The sequence below is a fragment of the Alligator sinensis genome, unplaced genomic scaffold, assembly GCF_000455745.1.
Source record: "Alligator sinensis unplaced genomic scaffold, ASM45574v1 scaffold649_1, whole genome shotgun sequence".
Lineage (NCBI taxonomy): Eukaryota > Metazoa > Chordata > Crocodylia > Alligatoridae > Alligator > Alligator sinensis.
In genome coordinates, this window is record NW_005842127.1 from 1,908,859 (window position 1) to 1,910,107 (window position 1,249).

The 1,249-nt window shown below is 53.1% G+C and overlaps 1 protein-coding gene across 1 annotated transcript; it reads left to right on the forward strand.

The window, feature by feature from the left end:
• Nucleotides 1-319: 319 nt before the first annotated feature.
• On the forward strand, nt 320-1,027 carry TMEM215 (transmembrane protein 215). The gene has a single exon (XM_006024973.1). The coding sequence runs from the start codon at nt 320-322 to the stop codon at nt 1,025-1,027; it is 708 nt and encodes a 235-aa protein (XP_006025035.1).
• The last annotated feature ends 222 nt before the right edge of the window (nt 1,028-1,249 follow it).

Sequence of the window (1,249 nt, forward strand, 5' to 3'; positions counted from 1 at the left end):
CGCCTCTGCCGGCTGTCCCCCGGGCGGGCTGTGCAGGAGGGACCCGGCGGCAGGATCCCGGGGATCTCCCGAGAAAGAGCTCCGGCACCCCGCCTCGCAGCCCCGGAGAGGTTTGCAGCCAGCTCTTCCTCCTGGGAAGACAGAGGAGCACATCAGATCTGGCCAGGGATTGGCTTTTTCTCTGCCCCCCTCCCCCCTCCCTCCTTGGAAACTTTGGGCTTGTCACTCCAGCTGATCCTTCACAAGAGCAAGTTCTCCCCTGGAGGATTAGAGCCCCCCCAGCTTGGAGAAGGGATCCAATGCTCTGCTGCGGTGAACCATGAGACCCGACGACATCAACCCTAGGACTGGACTGGTGGTGGCTTTGGTCAGCGTCTTCCTTGTCTTTGGCTTCATGTTTACTGTCTCCGGGATCAAAGGGGAGACCCTAGGAGACATCCCCCTCCTGGCAATAGGACCTGCCATTTGCCTGCCTGGCATCGCTGCCATTGCCCTTACGAGGAAGACCGATGGCTGCACTAAGTGGCCCGAGAACAAATGCCCCTGCTGCAAGAAACCAAAGGACAGGGAAGTCATTGAGCTGCTGAGGACCCCCTCGGACCTGGAGTCAGGCAGGAGCAGCTGCGATGAGTTGGCCAAGAAGGCATACCTGAAGGACAGGAAGGTCCTCCAGGGAGATGACTCCGTGTCCATCTGCACCATGGCGACCAGCACCACGGCAGGGGAATGCAAGAGCCTGCTCAGGAAGGTGGACCAAGAGGAGATGCTGAGATACCTGGAGACCTGCTACCCAGAGATGCCCGGGAACGTGTTTGTGGGAGATGGCTCCACTTACCGTGCCTTGGAGAAGCAGTGCCCTTCTCCTACCTGGGACAGCGCAACCTGCCCTGACACAGAGGACAACATTTTTGTTGCTCCAAAAGACAGCATTATTGTCTGTTCCTACAAAGAGAACAGCCCTTACGACAGATACTGTTGTTATATAAACCCAAATGAAGTCAGCTCGGACCATGAGACCATAGTCTGAAAGATGCACATTTTATAAATATAAAAAAAATGTACGTACTGATACAAACACTATAACTTCTAGCTCTTATAGGGTAAAAAAAGTAGCTGATTGCACTGCATGGGACAATCTTCATGTTGTTACAAATTTAACCTGGTATTTGACTGATGCTCAAACCTTTTGTGCCTGAAATACTCTTTCTGTAAGTAAATGAGCATGTTTAAGGTTAAGAACTCATTCTGC

Coding starts and splice junctions, on each gene's coding strand:
- TMEM215 (XM_006024973.1), top strand. CDS start 320: ATGAGACCCGACGACATCAACCCTAGGACTGGACTGGTGGTGGCTTTG.